Genomic DNA, 16,091 nt, shown 5'->3' on the forward strand with positions numbered 1-16,091 from the left:
AGCACTGATAATCAACCACTAGTCTGTTGGAGGAAAGGGAGAACAAATATTAGCACGTTTCTGAAGGAGCTTTGAACTCACTGCATCTTCTCCTCTTTTCCTAATAAGCTTGACAAGGTCAAGGATTTTCCATTCTCTTTCCTAAAAAAATAATATGCAGAGGTTTTTTGCCAGGAAATATTTATAATCTATCATAATATAATATTTTATAATCTAATATATAATCTGTGCCTCCACATTCACAGGATCCTCCTCAAAAGGGCACACAATGCTCCGTAAAAACAAAACTCTAAAACAAACTAACACTGGAAGAAATATCTTCAGAGGACAATCTGCTTTGATTACTTGCATATAGGGGTGACTTGATACCATAATTTTGGATTTTATTCGATACCAGAATGTAGTACCTCGATACTGATACTAAATTGATACCAAGAGTGACAAAAAATATATATATATAAAGTTGGTCGCAGAATGTACACGAAGCACTGCATTAAATTACATTTTTCCCCGCCATGTCTTCAAAATATTTATTTATTTTTTTTATGGAGCGTCTGCGCTAGCCTGTTAATTCTGACGGGCCCGTGCGAGTCAACTACTCTTCATCTAGTTTTACACTTGAGCACCTAAATGAATGCCAACGTCTATTGAACTAATTATATTTTAATTACATCACAACATCAATGTTGTAAGAGGAGCCATAAGAAAAAGAAAAAAGTCACGTTAACCGTTCACCGGAAGTTTATCAGTAAGAAATACTAGCTCTGCATATACCCTATACTGATTAATATCTAGCCAACTAAATATTTAAATCGAATTTTTTGTTATATTTAATATGCAACAGCAATGTTAACTTCTATATTTTCATAAAAAAGATGTAAAACAAATTTTAGTTGAGGATATGTCCCAAAGCTTGCATTCTCTCTTTAAAGTATGTACTTTTTCTTCACAAAAAGTATGCGACGTAGGACGCAGCTTCTGTCTATCCATTTAGTCTGAGTCCATTTGCACTAATGTTAACAACAATAGATGGCGGTAATGCACACTTTTGTTTGCAACCAACGAAAGGGGGAGGCCGAAGAAGACAGCGCAAGTCAGATTCGTACAGATAGTGGTGGTGCACACTGTGGACAAAATGGTTCCCTCTATGTGGCGGATCAGTCGAGCTCTTACTAAAGCTGGCTACGTAAGTATTGCGAGCCCTTGGAATACTAAAGTGTTTTTAAAGAGTTTCAAACGTTCATTTTAGGTAGACTGATAAATATACAAGTAAACAGCAGCTTTCCACGATCAAAGTGATTGTCATTGGCCTTGTGGATACCAGAGAGCTAACTGATAGCTCACTGAAGGTTTGATCATTTACATTTGTGTGTAAGCTTTTATGACCAAGAGACGAGTTAAAAAAGATGCGTAAGCAAATCACGTTTTAATTAAAATGTTACGTTTTTATCTATCTTTTACTTAATGTTAGGGTTAAGGTAACCTCGTTATTGATCGGACAAGGTCATTGAAAATTGACGTCATTTGAAGATGTATTTAGGTTATATTTGTTCGCTTTATATTCTGTAAATGTTAAGCTATGTAATATAAGCGTATATCGTTTTGGTATTTGTGACATTACATTTCGTCATTTTTAATCAAGTACGTTATCTGCGAGTGTTATGACCGTCACCTCTTACTCTATGCAGCAAGCGGCAGCAAAACAGCATAGAACGAGCAATTTTTCTTACTATTATCAATGAATGTTTTATAAATGTTTCAGTAAATATGGAGATTTCATGGAAATGTATCTAACGTTAATCTTCATATAGGCATCATAAAGTTTTGAAGACAAAACAACAACTACCACTACTACTGTTTACTTGTGTATAAGTAACTTACAGTTCCATTTTTACAATGAACGACTCAGTGCGGTTAATGTAACCTTCTTTTGACACCTTACATTCAGATTAAATTATTAATTTTTTTGAATGCCATTTAGATTTTGGGTAGTTGATTCACTTGACAAACATATTGCCTAGTCATAACATTATCTAATCTTTTGTAATTACTTACAAAACAGCTTTTAATTACTAAACATTTTGCTTAGTCTTCAAATCATTAAATATGTTGTAATATATTAATATTTTGACATGTATAGGGTCTGCAGGGATTGTCTAAAATAATAATAATAATAATAAATGATAATCTACAAATTGTTTTAATATTTTATATTAATAATATTTATATTAATAATAATATTTTTTGCACATAAAATGAAAATTCTCTCAATGGAAATTTAAAAACATACTATATATGATGTAATAAAAAGTTGCAATGTCAGAGTTTCTGTTACATAATATAATATAATATAATATAATATATATGCTTTCTGAGCCAAGTGAACGTGCTGTGGACAGACGAGACTGAGGTATTGACTGAATGCAAAAGCACAGGAACTGCATTTTGCCCCCCTTAAAATTGGATCAAGACTGACAAAATGTAAATTTATCAGGGCTAGCATTATTCATCCATATGAAATATTGGCATTGTATTCTAATGCATTTACAATAAGTCCAATAATATATCAATTTCATTCTGATTCTTCATTTGAAAGTGCAACAATTTGTAAGTTGATATAGCTATTTTATCTGTTTTGATTTCTTTTAAATTTTTGTTAAATCTGTAATAAAGCTCAGTCTAATTTTGTTTGTCATATTAGTAATAGGGATTTCTGAAAAGCCAGTCCTTAATTGCTGAGATGCTAATCGATGACTGTAAATGCAAAATCAGGATCTCTTGTTATCTTGCCAGATCATATTCTTCATTTAATTTGTCTTTTTGGTCAGTCTGTACTAGTCCATGTCATTGCATTACTTTGTGATGTGGATTTGTGAAGGAAATTGTACCATACTTATGTTTGGAACTTTCTTTTCTTATAGCCTCTGCGCCTTTCTTTAAGACGTGGACAGGCCTCTGTATCTTATGCTCAGAGCCTACTAGGAGCTCCAGAAACTCGGCTCACTACCCTAGACAATGGCTTGAGGATTGCATCTGAGGAGACTAACCAGCCAACGTGCACGGTGAATAGATGTTTCAGAAAGCAGTGTGTCTGATGGATCAATAATTGGGTAGCGCATTAACATGTTTATGCACATTCAAACCTCACAAAAACACTCCTGCCTGACACTTTTTTTTGTTTTGAAAAAGGCTCAATTTACTAGTCTAGAGTTAAACAGTTGACTTGAATTATTTTTTAATCCATTTAGATGATTTCTTGTTCACATTTAGCATAGCATTAAGGCTGCACTATTAATCAAATTTCTTATCGGGATCATGATAACTGATGCCACAATTACGTAATTGTTCTAAGCTGCAATTACAAAAGAAAAGGATTATACTCTACAAGCTTCAGAGGTGTGTTTAGAGCATGCCACATTCCCCTACCATAAGGCCTATGCAGGGCTCGAAATTGCAATCATTTTGATCGCATATGCGCCCGAAATTTTATCTATGCAACCTCAAAATATATTTGGGAGCATTTGTGCAAGTGCATAAAATTGTTGTGTGCGACCAGTTTTTACAGCAAAATGTTCACCACATGCGTGGATTCGGGAGACATTCACGCAGAATGCATCTCTAAGCTCTTTGTCTGCACTTGAAACGCAGCGCTCAGGAATGGTTTAAAACAGTTGTCATGTCAACTTGCTGCATTAAACAAAGCCAAGTCTGTAATGCTTGCTTCGCCTTCGCGCTCTTCTTATTTGCCCACCACTGCTCTAGCACTGAAATATCAGCTGTCAATCATTCAGTCAATGCCTTCTGACTTGGGATGACAGAGAGCTACTACCGCAAAAAATATAAAATGCTGAAGATGAGTATAAAGATAACACTGACAGATTTTGTTTTAGAAATCATGGCATGTAAAGTTACAAATAAGGACACATCTTAGTAGTGATCATGTGCTGAATGTTAATCCACCATCTACACTTTTCGAAGAGTGGATAAAAGACTTCCGTTGGCTTTAAGTCCGCTATGAAAAGTCTGTGGGATGGAATTTTCAGGTAACTGTTTGCCACATCTAGCACTAGAAGACCGGTATTGCTATTAACATGATGTATGCATATAATAAGGTACAGTATATGTCAAAAACATCAGTGCAATATCAGACACCACCCGTGAGAAAAGCACAGTTATATGGTTAACACATTCATTCATGTCAAGCAGTATGTGCAGGGCCGGTGAGTGTATGCTTTGGTCACTCAGTTATGTTATAAAAATCTGTTTTCTTGTAATAACGGGATTTCGTTGAGACGTATTTTCCTTAAGCTTGCATATATATATATATATATATATATATATATATTGCTTGTTAGTTTGATTATTGTTGATTTCAAATGCAATAAATATGTTTGTATAAAACTTGTAGTAACGATGCTTATAATTGGTGGGTGCGACAGAATTTTGGCTGATGCGCCTACATTTTTAAAGTTAGGTGCTACCAAGCAAAAAGGTTAATTTCGAGCCCTGCTATGTTATTATTTACACGATGACATGTCATTTCTGTCTCTACAAGGTTTACATGCCACTCTGCTAAAGTTATGGATGCTTTCATATTAAAGCGAAAGTGGAAGATAAGTGGAATTTATGCTCTGCATTTTACCAATCCAAATGCACAAACACAGCAGCGAGAGCTTAACACATCGCATAAAAAGAAGCCGAGTCACTTATTGTAAGCTTAGTTTGAGTCCTGTCATTAATGCCATCATTATTACCTTGGTTTTGACATTGCGAGTGCATGTGGGACCAGTAGCATATCTTCATTTTGAAACTACAGTTCATTGAAGCTTTTGTTATTTAATCACTGAACCTCAAGATGCAAAGACGACATGTGGTGGAGATTTCAGAATGCCTCATCCTAAACCTGTGAAAGTGATATAACGTATGAATGAAGTCTGGCTTCTGAATGGTAAAACCAATAATAACCAATAGTTATATCCAATAATTACCACAAAATGCTTGGCTTGAAATAGTATTTAATTGGTTATGCCTTAGAATGTAAACATTTGAGAAATGATGTTGTCTGTAGCTTTCTCAGGGCCAAATCTGTGTATTGTCTTAAACGGTTAACATCTTATTCCTGCTCTGTGTTTTTATTGTTAATCAAACAACAAAAGACAATAAAGTCATTCTCTGCTTCTGACTGAATAGCTGTTGTAACTTGAATAATGTTTAACCTTAATTTATGCAGTGACGTTTACTGTATGTACAATAATATATTTGATTAGATTATTCAGTTTCATGCATATTCTTCTTTTTTTTTTTTTTTTTTTTTTTGAAACTGTCAATGAGAAAACCAATAATAGTTTTTACTATTATTTTATATTATTATGGCATGCTTTTGCTTTTAACAGTGGTAGAAATCTGTTTAAAACATCAATGAATGTACATTGTGATAATCACTATTACAATTTCAATTGAATAATCAACAATTATGATTTTTGCCACAGTCATGCAGCCCTACTTGGCGTATTTATATTTACCATTAGCATTTATAAGTATAAGTAATGATTATTATGTTTCCTGAGAGTGTTGAATTGCTTTGCAAGCCCTGATCATACTGAATGTATTATTTTGTGGTGAGAGGCGCCTTTTTAAAATTAGTTCTATTGTCATCAAGTGGATTGCGTGGTCTTTATGTCCCGCATGCATCTTTTGTTCGCCTACGGCACCTCGTGTTTTGATGGTGCACTTATATGCCTGAAGTTGGAAAGAGTAAACTAGGAGCGCTTTGCTCTTTTGAAAAATGGTCGATTCTAAAGTCAACAGAAATGCAGTGCATTACACCTCTTATTTTCAGAATTGAAAGCATATTCCACATTCATTTTCTTTTGTTTCAATGCCATAAATGTGTTTTCTTTGTTCATAATTTTTCTTTTTTTGTTTTTGTTTTTTAATAATATTTTTTCTGTGTTTTCACCTAATGGATGGGAACGTGTGCAGGGGGGCTCAATCCTTTTCCTGGAGATCTACCTTCCTGCAGATTTCAGTTGCTACCTATATCAAACACACCTGCCTGTAATTATCAAGTGGTGTTCAGGTCCTAATTAATTGGTTCAGGTGTGTTTGATATGGGTAGCAACTGAAATCTGCAGGAAGGTAGATCTCCAGAAATAGGATTGAGCACCCCTGGTGTAGAGTATTGACAGGAAAGCATGGGGAGCAGAGAAGGGAGAAGGATTGGCATAGGACCTCGAGTTAGGAATCAAACTCTGGTCGCCGTGAGCACCAGAGTGCATATGTCGACTCACTAACCACTATTCGGGCTGCTCGATTATGGGAAAAATCATGATTATTTTGATCATAATTGTAATCCCAATTTTTTAAACCGACTATCAGTTGAAGTCAAAATTATTCGCCCTAATGTGAATTTTTTAAAAATAAATATTTCCCGAATTATGTTTAACAGAGCAAAGATTTTTTTTCACAGTAATTCCTATACCATTTTTTCTTCTGGAGAAATTTTTATTTGTTTTATTTTGGCTAGAATAAAAGCAGGTATAAATATTTTGAAACCTACTATAAGGTCAATATTATTAGCCCCCTTAAGAAATATATTTTTGATCGCCTGCAGAAGAAACTACTGTTATACAATGACTTGCCTAATTACCCTAATTAAGCATTTTAATATGCACTTTAATCGGAATACTAGTATCTTGAAGAAAATCTAGTCAAATAATATGTGCTGTCATCATAGCAAAGATAAAATAAATAATTTATTAGAAATGAGTTAAGTCTATTATGTTTAGAAATGGGTTGAAAAAAAAAATCTTTCCATTACACAGAAATTGTGGGGAAACAGGGGGCTCATAGTTCAGGAGGGCTAATAATTCTTCAACTGTATAGTTATTTCCTCCCTGTAAATAAGGTAAGGGAAATAAATATGATAGAATAAACATATGAAACGAACTTTGCTTTAAGCATTTTCACTGAAAGAAAAAAAACTTTATAGCTACAAAAGTCCTTCAGTCAAGAGTAGTGTGTCGGCAGCAGGAATATTGCGCGGTGTCACTTTAAGAGCAGTGCAGTTTTGATTAATGGTTTCACTTTGGCATGTCTTTTGATTCTTAACTCGTTTGTTTATTACACAAATAAGGGTTAACATGAATAATCACCAAACACAGCGTTTTGACACAAAGTTGCATGTATTCGACCATTAAAGCTCTCATATTATGATGACTTTAGATGTGTGTGCTCTGCTCGTCTCTGAGGCTGAGCACACACACACAACAGCATGCGCTCTTTCGCACTTTTAAAAACATAAATGATTCGAATGTACATCATAGAATGATGTGGATACTGTGCTGCAAACTTTTCATTACAGTACATGTTTTTAGTCATTTTTACGTGAAACTGAGCTTTGCAGAGCAACAAATGTGTACAACTGGATAGCGGTGGTAAATGATGCAATAATCATTTTATCTCGATTAATGTTTTTTCATAATCATTAGAAGCCAAAATCGAAATCAAAACCGAATTTTCGATTAATTGCACAGCCCTAACCACTACACCACAGGCTCTGGCTAATTTTTAAAATGATTTTTTCTGGACAAGTGCATTTGCAGAAAGCCCTTATATGGAACTGGTTTGGGCATGTATTAGGCAAATTACTAATATTGTGCATGCAGATGCTAATTTAGAACAGAGCGAATACTTCAAATTCACTAACAGAAGAACGAGTTTAAGAACAAACTCATGTGCATATGCATGTCTTGCATATTATGTGGAAAGTTTTTGTGAGAAGTTTAGATGTGCATTTATAAATATATAAAACGTACGCAATTATTAGGAAATGACACCCATTGTTTTAAATTCATGTAGGACCACTCCGTTGTTCTGTTTTTATTGTATTTAAAAATCATGTTCAACCTCAAGTAAATGAACTGCAAATTTGCTACATCTGTGATTCTTCATAATTCTTTCATGTGTTTGGCTTTTGCAGGTTGGCCTTTGGATTGGTTGTGGGAGCAGATATGAGACTGAGAAGAATAATGGAGCTGGGTTTTTCTTGGAGCACATGGCATTTAAAGTATACTATAACACCTTATGATTTTTTGCAAATTATATTTAATAAAAGTGAGCACACATATTAAGTGAAAAGCAGAAACAAACAAATTAATTGGCAATAAATAAAAAAAATCTCTTGATTTAAAAATGTAAATGCAAATTATTGTCTGTTGAATAAAAACAGAAAATATTAGATGTGTGAAACTACTGTGATTACTGTATTTTAAAGTGTTTCTGCACTAGATTTAGTTGTTGTTCATGCAATTTAAAACCGTAACTCTTCACTAATTAGTATGCTTTTATTCCTATATTGAATCAAGGGCACTAAGAAGCACCCTCAGTCTGCTCTTGAACAGGCAGTGGAGTCTATGGGGGGTCACCTGAATGCTTACACCTCTCGGGAACATACTGCTTACTACATGAAGACTCTTTCCAAGGACCTACCTAAAGGTTAGAGAACAAACAACCCAGCTACTAAAACAGACCAATTACTTTAACAGGTTCTAGATGGCATAGCCCATGTAATGTTTTCTAAATAATCTTTAAAAAAAAAGTTCCAACAAAAAATGAAAATTCTGCCGTCGTTTACTCACCCTTTACTTGTTTCAAATCTTTAGGATTTTCTTTCTTCTGTTAAACACAAAATAATTTATTTTGAAGACTGCTGAAAACCTGTAACCATCGACTTACATCCTACTATAAAAGTCAGTTTATAGGTTTTCATCCTTTTTTAAAAATGTCATCTTTTGTGTGCAACAGAAGAAACAAACTTAAAAAGGTATCACTATAACAAAAAAAGTATCACTATAACAGCTGAGAGGAAATGTCACGCCAGCAGGTCAAACGGGGCCACAGTGAGAGAAAGAAATAGAGTTTACTTTCATTTTCTCAAGTAAACTGCAGTAAACAGCTTCTGCTGTATGTCAGTGAAAGACTGTCTTGCAAACACACACACACAGTGAATTGGGCAGGGTATCTGTGTTTTTAAGTAGTTTCAGTGTTTTAATTGCTCGCGCTCTCCTCTGTCGTCATAGTAAGCTACCGCGCCAGTGCATACGAGATAAATGATGACAGTACGTAATAAGCGTTTAAGACCTATTACTGAACCGGTACTGAATTGTCCGTGTCTGCATCGCGGTGCACCAAAGAAACAATTAATTTTGACACTCCTAATATGTTATTCTTACTGCCTGAATATATTTAATCGGGATCACAAAAAAAAAAAAAGTATAGTGTGTAAAAACCTTTCTAAACAGGTAGCATGTTCCTTTATGCCAATCTGATGAATGTTTTTGATTAACATCTATATTCCTGGAACAATATTCCAATCAGAATTAAAGGATATGTTTACCGTTCATGTAAAGTTTAGGCTTACGGTTAACTTCTACATGATTGTTATCCAACTTTTATTCCCCTTTGATTTTAGGAATAATTTACAGTTATGGTTGGGTTTAGGGATTGGGAATAGGTATGGATTACATTTTCCAATAAAAATGATCCAGGATCGCATCGTACTTGGTAAAATCATGATGTGGTTCTTTAGGAGACACTAGACTGAGCGAAAGAGCAATCACATCGGAGCTCTGTCCGAAGATGTTGCTCGAGTAGTTTTAGCTGCAGTTACCCAAGCAAAACTATCGCTCATAGTCTCTCTCACACACACACACACACACACACAATAAATAAATCAAATCAGTAATAGAGTCTTTTTAGTCGTTCGCTTCCAGTAGAGGAAAGGTTTTACTTTAAAGCTGCTACTGGCTAGAAATACAAGTTAGCATGCTGTGTCCATGGCAACATTATCACATGACCTGGTAGATAGATTAAACTGTAAAATGCTCACTGCTGTTTGCCATGCGAGAATGACTGAGAAATTCAGCAATCAATAAATAGAATTGAAATGCATGCATCTTATCGTTTTTTTTTTTAATTTGGAAAGGTGCTAAAACGGAACCCTAGTACTAATTTAACTTTTTATAAACCAATAAAAATATATTGTGTGGTTTGAAATAAATGAAGATTTCCTCTGACTATACAGGACATCTGCTCTGAGTCAGCAGGAAAAGTGATTTGATCTGATTATACATGCCTTGTTCAACGTTTAATCAATAGCCAAATTACCATAATTTAGAAAGATGATTGCACGAATGTTTTCTTAAAAAACTGCTGCAAATTAAGCTCCAGGATGTGTAAAATGTCTATTTATTCATTCTTTCATCACAAAATGTCTTTTTTTTTTTTTTTTTTTTTTTTTAAGCGGTGGAGCTGTTGGCAGAAGTAGTACAGAGCTTATCTTTGAGTGAGGCTGAGATGGAGCAGCAGAGGACTGTGGCACTAAGAGAGCTGGAAGAGATAGAGGGCAGCTTGCAGGATGTTTGCCTGGATCTGCTCCATGCTACGGCCTTCCAGGGTACTGCTCTTAGCCATAGTGTTTTTGGTCCTTCTGCCAATATCAGGTATGCACAAAACCATCAAGATGTTTAATATTGTTGCATGTGAATTCTGATATTGCACACCCAGTATTGCGTGTTCATTACAATAGCTGCATTTATAAGCATTTGCATTGTCAAAATGATGGCTCAAAGTGATCTTTGGTCAATCAAACTGATCTCAACTTGAATTAAATTTAGAAATGGGTGGTGGAGACCTGAAATTGTGTAGTCTACAGAAAATGGGCTACATTGGGGGACCAGTTTTCCTTATATATATATATGGAAATGAATGATTTCTGGCTACTTTGATGCTCTTGCTGCTTTGGGGTGGACCCACAGTAACAGTAGCTTTCTCCAGGCCTGAATGCATTCAAATTTGTAAGTGCACAGGTAACCAAACAAAACCGTGAATCAGATTGCAAACTTTCAAATTCTTATATCAGATTAAATATGGACTTGTCAGATTCAATGTATCTGCATAAACATAACAAATGAAATGACCCTAAAAGAACTGATAATAGAAAATGTCTTTTTCATTCTCTGTATTTTTAAGGACACTCACACGTAATGATTTGCTGGAGTACATCAATTGCCATTTTAAAGCACCTCGCATGGTCCTGGCCACAGCAGGAGGTACTGCTGTTTTCTAACCTGCAACCTTTTCAAAGATGTGGTGTTGAAAGCCACGCAGAGCAAAACCAATTGTTTAATCACCATCTTTTTCCTCGACTATAGGAGTGAGTCACGATGAGGTTGTGTCTTTGGCCAAGCAGCATTTAGGGGGAATTTCTTTTGAATATGAGGGTGATGCAGTACCTGTTCTGTCCCCGTGCCGTTTTACTGGGAGTGAGGTATGTATTTTCTGTGTTTTTATTTTCTAGTCTTTACCAATTAGTTGACTTGCTGTTAAACTTGCCATCTTGCTTTCAGATTCGCATGCGGGACGATGCAATGCCTCTAGCACACATTGCTATTGCAGTAGAGGGACCTGGAGCTGCAAGTCCTGATATTGTGCCATTAATGGTTGCCAATTCCATCATTGGTAGTTATGACATCACATTCGGGGGTGGAAAGGTTAGATTATTACTTTTGTTAAACTTCTATTACCTGATCATTAATTTACCCTGTATGGATTGCTTGGTATTTTGTGGTTTAGTTCTTATTAGGCTCGGGGATTTGTCCGGCCATTCATTGTCATATTTGTTATAAAAAATGCCATACATTTAAACTTTGTTGCCAGTTGCAGTTGATTTGCAAAGTAAATCATTAGACTGAAGGATTATTTAAAGAGAACAATTTGAAGGATATTAAATGTTGTTGTTTTTTTATATAATGATGGATGAAGATGATGATGGTTTCATCCAAAAACCTAATAAACAAGTAATATGGGGAGTCCATATGATTCATGGGTTTATGCATATTTCATATTTTTCTGCATAAAAAATACCAGAAATTATTACAAAAAATCCATTCCAAACATTTTAGAAATAACTATGCGTACAGTGCTTGTTTAAAGCTTATTTTGAACTTAATAAAATGTTTGATCAGTCAAGAGATGATTCTGAACAAGCATCACATGCCTTCACTCAGCTGTGATCATGCATTACAAATCACATGTAAATGTCAAGTTATCCGAGAAGCCGAAAAGTAGAATGTTGTTGTGATGATGAAATGCTCGGTGTTCTTTTTATGTTGTATACAGCACTTAAGTAGTCGACTGGCTCAACGGGCTGCAGAGCTGAACCTGTGTCACAGTTTCCAGACCTTCTACTCCTCATACAGCGATACTGGACTGCTGGGAATTTATTTCGTAACAGAGAAACTTAAAATCGAAGACATGATGCATTGGGCTCAGAATGCCTGGTGCGTTACAGAATTGAAACCACATAAGTGTGGCTTAGGTTCTTTCATTTAATCATTTATTATTCAGTGATCATAAGTGTTGATGTTTCTGTATCACAGGATAAATGTATGCACCACAGTGACCGAGAGTGATGTGGCTCGAGCTAAGAATGCTTTGAAGGCTAGCTTAGTGGGACAGCTCAATGGTAATAAACTCAAACGTACTATTCATACTATTCATAAAGAAATATTTCAATGTCCATATGCCAGGGGTGTGCAAACTTGGTCCTGGAGAGTTTAGCTCCATCCCTAATCAAACACACCTGAACCAGCTAATCAAGCTTTTACTAGATATACTAGAAACTTCCTAGCAGGTGTGTTGAAGCAGCAAGTTCGACCTAAAGTAAGTAGGACATCAACCCTCCAGGAGCGAGTTTGGACACCCCTGCCATGTGCAAAGCATGTTTTTTAGCGTTTTTTTCCATGTTAAAAAAAATTAACACGTTCTCCTTTGGAAATGTTTTTTCATCTTCATTTAATTACAATATTTTCATAACCAAGTAATCAGTTGTCATTACTTTATCCATGATTACAAACAGATTACCTTTACTTACAGCCAGTGGTTTAAAATAGAGTACAAATCAATTTTGTTTAAATCGAGTACATGTTTAAAATAGGGCACAAATACATTTTGATCAAGATAAAGGAGAAAATTATATAGTTTAATAATAGATTTCATCTATTGTTGCCCAGTAATAAATCTTTGAATATATTGTGAGTTATTGAGGGGAGAAACTAAGCTTTTTGAAACAAACAGGAGTATTTGGAACATCACAAGCTGATTTTGATTTAGTTTAAACAGGCTTTTATTTAAACATCTTTTACAAACCAAATCTTTAAATGAAGTCCTAATCTAATAAATGAAGTACATTGTCTGATACAATTCAGTATGAAGAAGAAACCATAACTACATATTTTTTTATAATACAAATAGGTCATTAAATTGTCTACAAGTATAATAAATTGATCTAAGATTATAACCCCATAGCGAAAGAATGAGCAGAGAAAAAAACTTCTAACCTTTGGGTCACAAGTATAATCATTTGGCTCTTGTGTACATGCATGCATGCGCTCTAAATTTGTCTACAATGTTGGTTTGATTTTTTCCCTGTCAGGAACTACACCTGTTTGTGATGAAATTGGCAGGCACATACTAAATTACGGTCGGCGCATCCCGTTGGCAGAGTGGGATGCCAGAATCGAGGTAAATGTTCTGTCATTACAACTTTAGGATGGGTGAATAAATACATTTTTAAGAATCCCTTGTTGTTTAATTGCTTTTTGCTAGGCTGTGACTCCCAGTGTTGTCCGCGATGTCTGTTCTAAATATATATATGACAAATGTCCAGCTGTGTCTGCAGTCGGTAAGTCCATTTATTGTTTTTTTTATTTAATGTTTATATTTTAAAATGTCTGTTTTTTTAAATTGTGGCATTTTCTTTTCTCAAGTTTTTATAAAGAATTTTACCCATCAGGATTGTTAGAATGGATAATGTTAAATGTGAACATAAAAAGAAGCCAAGGGTGCATGTTTCATGTCACATGCAGTGCATCCGGAAAGTATTCATAGCGCTTCACTTTTTCCACATTTTTTTGTTACAGGCTTTGAGGAATTTATTTCCTCAATTCTACACACACTACCCCATAATGACAATGTGACAAGATTTTTTAAAATAAATTATTTAAACCCCCCCATAATAAGTATTCACAGTCTTTGCCATGAAGCTCTAAATTGAGCTCAGGTACATTCTGTTTCCACTGATAATTCTTGAGATGTTTTACATTTTTTTAGTTTACCTGTGCTAAATTCAGTTGATTGGACATGATTTGAAAAGGCATACACCTGTTTATATAAGGTCCGAGGGTTGATAGTGCATGGCAAAGCACAAACCAAGTATGTAAACAAAGGAACTGTCTGTAGACCTCTGAGACAGGATTGTCTGGAGGCACAAGGCTGAGGAAGGTTACAGAATAATTTCTGCTGCTCTGAAAGTTCAATTAAGCACAGTGGCCTCCATCATCTGTAAGCGGAAGGTGTTAGGAATCACCAGGATTCTTCCTAGAGCTGGCCGGCCATCTAAGCTGAGTGATTGGGGGAGAAGGGCCTTAGTCAGTGCCAATGGTCACTCTGTCTGAGCTCCAGCGTTTTTCTGTGGAGAGAGGAGAACCTAACAGAAGGACAACCATCTGTGCAGCAATCCACCAATCAGGCCTGTATGGCCAGACGGAAGCCACTCCTTAGTAAATGGCACATAGCAGCCCGCCTGGAATTTGTCAAAAAGCATTTGAAGGACTCTCAGACCATAAGAAACAAAATTCTCTGGTCTGATGAGACTAATAATTAACTTGTTACATTTAGGGAAAACCAGGCACCGCTCATCACTTGGCTAATACAGTGAAGCATGGTGATGTTAGCATCATGCTGTGGGGATGTTTTTCAGCAGCAGGAACTGGAAGACTAGTTAGGATAGAGCAATATGAATGCAGCAATGTACCGAGACATCCTGAAACAAAACCTGATTCAGAGGGCTCGTGACCTCAGACTGGGGTGACGGTTCATCTTCCAGCAGGACAATAACCCAAAGCACATCGCCAAAACATCAATGGAGTGGCTTCACAACAACTCGGTGAATGTCTTTGAGTGGCCCAACCAGAGCACAGACCTAAATCCTATTGAACATCTCTAGAGAGATCTGAAAATGGCTGTACACCGTTGCTCCCCATTAAACCTGATAGAGCTTGAGAGGTACTGCAAAGAGGAAGGGGCAAAAATTCCCAAAGACAGGCGTGCCAAGCATGTGGCATCATATTCAAAAAGACTTGAGGCTGTAATTGCTGCCAAAGGTGCATCAACAAAGTATTGAGCCAAGGTTGTGAATACTTCTGTACATGTGATTATTCAGCTATTTAATTTTTAAAATAAATTTGCAACAATTTCAAAGAAAATTTTTCACATTGTCATTATGGGGTATTGTGTATAGAATTGAGGAAATAAATTAATTTATAAGGCTGTAAGATTAAACAATGTGGAAAAAGTGAAGCCCTATGAATACTTTCCAGATCCACTGTATTTGTTAAGGCAGTGGTTTTTGGTTCTGAAATGAATCATCAGAACAGGTCCTATTACTGAATAGGCATGTTAGTTTTTGTGCCCATATTTAGCTTCAGTTTCTCATCAAATAAAGTGGTAACTAGTCAGCAGTGTGCTGTGGTATTGGGAACAATTTTTGTTGACTGCTGATTTTTTTTTTTCTTCTCTATGCAGGACCAATTGAGCAGCTGCCGGACTATAACAGAATGAGGAGTGCTATGTTCTGGCTTCGGTTTTAATTGTTCTTTGGAAAGCAAGCATTCAGTGATTTCCTTATAATTTTCAAACCCTTATCTTGTATGTACTTGAGGGGTAGAAAATTTGCCCTCGTTTTCTTTATCCATCACTTTCCAAAGAGTAATTTGGTGCATTCAATGTCGGACATGAAGCGGAGCTATTTAAAAATTTATGCGATGCTTTATTTCTGTTCTGTTTGTGTAAATAGCAATAGCTCTAATACAACTTCAAATAAAACCCTGTCACACTGAACGTTTACTTGATTTGCTTGCTTCTGGGAAATGAAATCATTAAGCAGGTCATAAAATAACTTTGGGTGAAAGCTGTGGTGTAAGGACATTAAAGAATATAGGACTTTATAAAATTTCTTCTGTAATTATTTA

General features: G+C 35.5%; 1 protein-coding gene across 1 annotated transcript; it reads left to right on the forward strand.

The window, feature by feature from the left end:
- The first annotated feature begins 1,131 nt into the window (after window positions 1-1,131).
- uqcrc1 (ubiquinol-cytochrome c reductase core protein 1) lies at window positions 1,132-15,960 on the forward strand. Its single transcript, NM_200820.1, is given in 13 exon segments — window positions 1,132-1,186; window positions 2,922-3,062; window positions 7,982-8,068; window positions 8,367-8,496; window positions 10,304-10,502; window positions 11,032-11,111; window positions 11,214-11,329; window positions 11,409-11,552; window positions 12,181-12,341; window positions 12,441-12,526; window positions 13,496-13,584; window positions 13,669-13,744; window positions 15,646-15,960. Coding segments are annotated over 13 exon segments (1,425 nt in total). The 5' UTR covers window positions 1,132-1,135; the 3' UTR covers window positions 15,711-15,960.
- Window positions 15,961-16,091: the final 131 nt, after the last annotated feature.

This window comes from Danio rerio, chromosome 6 (genome assembly GCF_049306965.1).
Source record: "Danio rerio strain Tuebingen ecotype United States chromosome 6, GRCz12tu, whole genome shotgun sequence".
Taxonomy (NCBI): Eukaryota; Metazoa; Chordata; class Actinopteri; order Cypriniformes; family Danionidae; genus Danio; species Danio rerio.